A 5,384-nucleotide genomic window follows, 5' to 3' on the forward strand; every position below is an offset into this window, starting at 1 on the left:
TCTAGTCGGGAGTGGTGCTGACTGAAAACAGATGATTTGGAGCGATTCGCGCGCCATCTGTTGGTCATTCTAAGGACTTATTGAACTACCCTCGTATTTTGACAAACTTTTAGGGTGTGTTCCACAAATTTTGGGGAGTTTTGTTAATATTCCACGCGGATGTATTATCATATGACCCCTACTAGTACCCGATCAGGCCCTGACTAGGATAAGTCGGATCACCTGACTAGCCCCCAACCAATCTACCGTGACGCTACTGGTCGAGGGCTAGTCAGATGACCCGACGAGCCCCCGATTTTAAGTGGGGTCGAATGGTCGGGAACCAGACTAGTTCCCCATTTGAATTTCTACACGGGGTAGAATGCATAAAAGTAACAACCGCCTACTAAAGCACTTGTTAAAATCGATATTTGTTTAACAAGTGCAGGTTATTTTTGATTTGAATATAAATGAGAACAAATTTTCACAAAAATTTGGGAAAATTGCCCAAAATTTCGGGAAATTTTTTAAATTCTCGAATGTCAGAAATTGCGAGAAATTGATCAATTATCGGAAGACGACAAAAAGGCCACGAAAGACCCTTGTCAGTTTTAACCTCATCAAAGTAATGATTTGATATTAAATCAAGTAATTAAGTAAATAATTTTATAAAAATGTAACTTCTTATTCGTTTTGATACGATTCCACTTCCATATTTTCCAAATTCTGCTACATTATTTTTTTCATATTTACGCGAAATGGCAAACTGAACGTTTTTGAGAATCTTGTCCCATCTTCCTCATTTTCCGAGATTGTTGACCAATCGACATTTTCTTGTCTACTTTCGTTTATTTCATGCACACACTATTTTCAAACCCTTTTTGTCTCATAATTTTGAAAAAAGTTCATATTTTTTAACGATAATAGGTACTGAGATGACTGCGAAGATTTCTTCGAGTATTTTTTTCAATAGGTCACCTTCATCCAGCCAATCCCCAAACACGTAATTTAAAACCCTCTTGAACCCGTCAACAATCCCACCAAAAAACGCCTTAACTCATCTTTACAGTCTAGACTACCAATGCAGAAAAAGTCCTCGGAGCTGGGTTTTGAAGAGGTCTTTCACGCTGTCTCGTGGCAAGTACGTTCGATCAGTAAAAGCGGCACAGCCCACCCCCTATAGCGTCACTGGACCACGCAGCTTTCCACCATTTCCGCGCTAAAGGTGGGGAGGCACAGCTAGCTCGATGTGGAAAGGTAGGAGTAGAAACGAGGGCCGCGCTTAATCCTACCATATCTCCTCACTCGTGTCTGACCGCCTGGCAGCTACTACTGCCAAGGAAAAGCGTCAAAGGACAGTTCGCCGAATCGAGTGCCACTCGCGATTCTCGCGTCGCTTTTCTTTCACCAGAATTTTCCACCTTGCGTTTCCGGTTCAAACCGGCATTCGTGTCCATGCTTCCGTGACAGCTCTCATCGCGCGAAGATGCGCCAATGCAATTGAGTCTGTGTCTGTGTTCCGGTGCTCACTTTGTCACCGGGTTTTTCGATATTTTTTCACACTTCGACAAAATTCGCGAGTTACAAGTTGTGAACAAATCCAGTGTTTTACTTCCGGGTGAGTTGTGGATATCGAGAACTTTAGTTGTAATTTTTAATTGTTCCTAGAATTACTTCAATAGAAACAGTAATTTTATCAAAATAATAAATCTATTATAATTAGAATTTAATGTATTTTTCAGTTTAAAAAAATGTAAATTTTGTTGAGATCAGATTTTTCGTGATAGATGATTAAAGTGCTCATATGCTAGAATGCATTTCACGCAAATTAGTTGACGACATTTTGTGACTATGTTTAGATCGTGAAATGCATCTAAATGAAATATATTTTCAAACACAAAATAAAAATGTGAAATTGCATAGAAAAGTGGATTCTATAGTACTTATACTTTAATACTCTTTTTCAATAAATTACACATAAACATTATCACTCACTTTCACTCAAGTATTTATCATCGGAAAGTTAATTTTTTTAATACTGCATATATTATATTAAAATTTTGAAAAGTTAAGAGTGGAAATAAAATTACAATTCTTGTGCCACACTGGTAATTACATCCTGTATATGTATACAGAAATAGAAAAAAGCCAACGTCGTGTTTCGTGCTGTCTGCCATAATACTCCTCGAGAAAAATGGAGCAAATGAATGGAAAAATGCATCATGGAAACGATGATGATACAACCTCTCTTCGTGTTGACATCCTCAACCCCTTTGTGCATCGCCTGGAGCTTGACACGACCTATGACAAACTCAAGGTTAGTTATTGTTTTTTTTTTTAACTCTGAGAAATCGATTCGCTCCGGTGCGGTAAGCTTTAAGGGGAGAAATTGCGTCAAAGAAGGTTTCAAGCCCGGAAGGAAACCTAAAATCTCTATACCATTTGGTTCATTAAAAATATATAAAAAATTGAATCCGTAATTCAAATTGAAAAATAACAATTAATTTAAGAGTTTATTCAAAAATAGCCACACATTTTGTACAAAATAATAATTGAAGGGAACCTAAGGAAATTATGGAATTTCACCACGTTGAAACATATATTCGGTGAAAGTTAGAATCGATTATTCGAAGAATGACGTATCAATTGAGATACAACTGTGGGTAATAGAAAATCTTAAACAGAAATAAATATACCTTTAAAATTATAAATTGAGATATTTTTGTTGCAGTGTTTTAATCCAGGTGAAGATCAAATTTATGTTGCAGCAAAGAAATTTATTCTTCGGGCAGATTAAAATGCTGACATGAAGCTATCTAAAGTAAAAGGTTAAAAAATGTCGGGATATACATCAGTACCCAGATAATTGTAATATAATATTTACTGAATTTTCAAGAAGTTAAAACATCAATAGGAGAATCAATTAAATCCCTTTAAAAAATAATCGTGCGTAGCAACTCTCGTAGTTAGGCTATTACACATACATACCTTATAACATCCTGTGGAATTTCTATCAACTTGCAATTTGAAATTCCTACCAGTCCTTTTTTCAACATGTTTTTTATGATTATATGATTGGGGATTAACAGTGGTAGAAATCACGTCGTGGTAGCAATCTTGAAGATGCTCATACTTATAGTGTCTGAGCATTTGAACTTAGAAGTTGTCTAACCCTAAACATGATCTCGAATCATTGACTTTCTACTCTAAATTGCAGCGACAAGGAAGCCTTTCTTGCTATAAATGAGGTGCTGTTCATAAAAAAACATCTTTCTTCATGTTAGGAAGACTAAAATATGATTCGACTATAAATTATTTAACAAGATGTATAAATTAAATAGTCAGTCATAGAACAATTCTATGTATGCTTTCTCTCTTAAATGCTCGCATTGAGGCTTACATAGTGAAAAGAAAGTGATGAACTAATTATTATTTGTTCTTTAAAAAAAGTTTTATTTAAAGAATTAACAGGTGATACCGTTGAAAAAGAAAATATTACTCCATTGTTTTAGATTCTTTTTTTATTTCTTTTTTTGCATTTTGGAAAGTGATGAAAGAAAACTTCATTTAAAAACTTTAATTATATAATCAGACGCTTTGTAATTGCAATATAAAAAAGACGGGATTATAACACATTCCTTTATTCGGATTCAACTTTACTAATTTTAAAGTTTTTATATTTCAATCCCTGAAAATTCCAATTATTTAATTTCTTCAAATTTTAAAGATTCTAATTTAAAATGAATTCAATTGAAACGCTTATTTGCGTACATTTTTCAGTTTAAATTGTTCATTTATCAAATTTTTTAACAGCTTTATTTTTAAAATCCTTTTGATTATGAATATTTAAATAAAAAAGTGTTGAGTATTTTTTAAATTGAATACAATTTCAAATATAAAATAAGCTAACTTGTTACTGATAACTTTTTTATTTTTGTTGTATTGAAAAACTGCTTTTGTTCAGGTTGTTTCCGTTTGCAACAAAAAGTATAGTTCCTTGTAAAACCTGAATTAGTAAACGATTATCAACAAGCGTAAATAAAGTCCAACAGGTTAACAAAGTATAACATATTTCTTTATTATAAAATAAATTAAACTACAGGAATACATCTTCCTATAGCTACCGATAATGTTGTGGAACATCTATTATTATTAATTATTATCGATTTGAATATGAAAAGGTCCTATTTTTCTATATATTTATTAAGCTGTAATTGATCATTTCTCCAATACTAGCATCATGACTCAACCACTTTACTGACATTATTTATTATTAAAACGATCAGGGTATAAGAAAAATTGTTATTTTTTGCCTTATTTGATTTCGCATTGACATTGACACTTTACAGTCTACAATCATTTCGAATACAAGGTTACCTTACACTTACGCGAAATAGAAAATGTTGCATATTTATTGCGGAATATACAAATTTTTATTAAAATTATAAACCTATTCAACTTTATTATGAAAAAATGCCATTATTATTTCATATTTATAATGAATAATATAAAACTGATTACCAACAAGTTTACTATTTTAAGTCCTAGTCATTTTGAACTTTTTTTTAAATAATAACTTTTTCTAAAATCATCTCAGTGAAGTACTTCTTTGAAAATACTATTCAATAGAGGTTCAGAATTTTATACGCCTTCGCATAAAAATTATAAATAAAACAGTTCGCTACATGTTTTAATTATCATGCACTGGACTCAAAATACGAATATCAAAAGAAAAATTTTTAGGAAATATTAATTAAATTTTTCAAGTATTTTAGATTCACAGGTTTCGCTTATATTCAGTGGATAAAGGTGAAAATTAAATGTAGGGTTGAATACTATAGAGTTAAGGATTTTAAAAATAACTTTAAAATCTATCCCTCAAGTATTTTGCCTGGTCACGTTGCATTGCAATTTTAGCATAAAACTCGAAAGTAATTTACAAACTATTCATATTGCGAACTAAAATGATTAAGTTTATGCTTTCAAAGATTTTAGAGTATAGTTAAAAATCCATTCATCTACGTTGATTCCAAATAACAACTAATAATGGGAAATTTTCGGGGGGAAATTTAACATACTATAAAATGAGATGCTTGGAGTAATTTTCATGCTCGCTTGGTTTATCTCTAAATTTAAAAAATGCATTTTAGAAGGTTGGAAATTCTTTTATTTTCGAAAATCTGATTGTCTAAAATTATCAACTTTTTGGTAATCGCCCATAAATATGTTGAAATACTATTTTTCGTGTTTATCGAAAGAATTTTTCTTTTTTCAACACGGATGCTTATAAAGAATCCACATTTTGTTAGTAAACATTTCACGAGAGTGACGTTATTTTATCTCAATGTAAAGAGATCTCAGGAAAAGATGCCATTTAATGGTATATATTTGTTTTCGTGGCACAC

The 5,384-nt window shown here is 32.0% G+C and overlaps 1 protein-coding gene across 2 annotated transcripts in view; it reads left to right on the forward strand.

The window, feature by feature from the left end:
* Positions 1-1,289: 1,289 nt before the first annotated feature.
* The window catches only part of LOC117177030 (lysophosphatidylcholine acyltransferase), a 66,233-nt gene continuing 62,138 nt past the window's right edge, over positions 1,290-5,384 (forward strand). For both annotated transcript variants that reach the window (XM_033367489.1, XM_033367490.1), the window contains exons 1-2: positions 1,290-1,597; positions 2,115-2,296. In XM_033367489.1, the coding sequence (XP_033223380.1) occupies positions 2,174-2,296 (123 nt within the window). In that variant the 5' untranslated portion in view covers positions 1,290-1,597; positions 2,115-2,173. The remainder of the gene's footprint in view (positions 1,598-2,114; positions 2,297-5,384) is intronic.

This window comes from Belonocnema kinseyi, chromosome 7 (genome assembly GCF_010883055.1).
Source record: "Belonocnema kinseyi isolate 2016_QV_RU_SX_M_011 chromosome 7, B_treatae_v1, whole genome shotgun sequence".
Lineage (NCBI taxonomy): Eukaryota > Metazoa > Arthropoda > Insecta > Hymenoptera > Cynipidae > Belonocnema > Belonocnema kinseyi.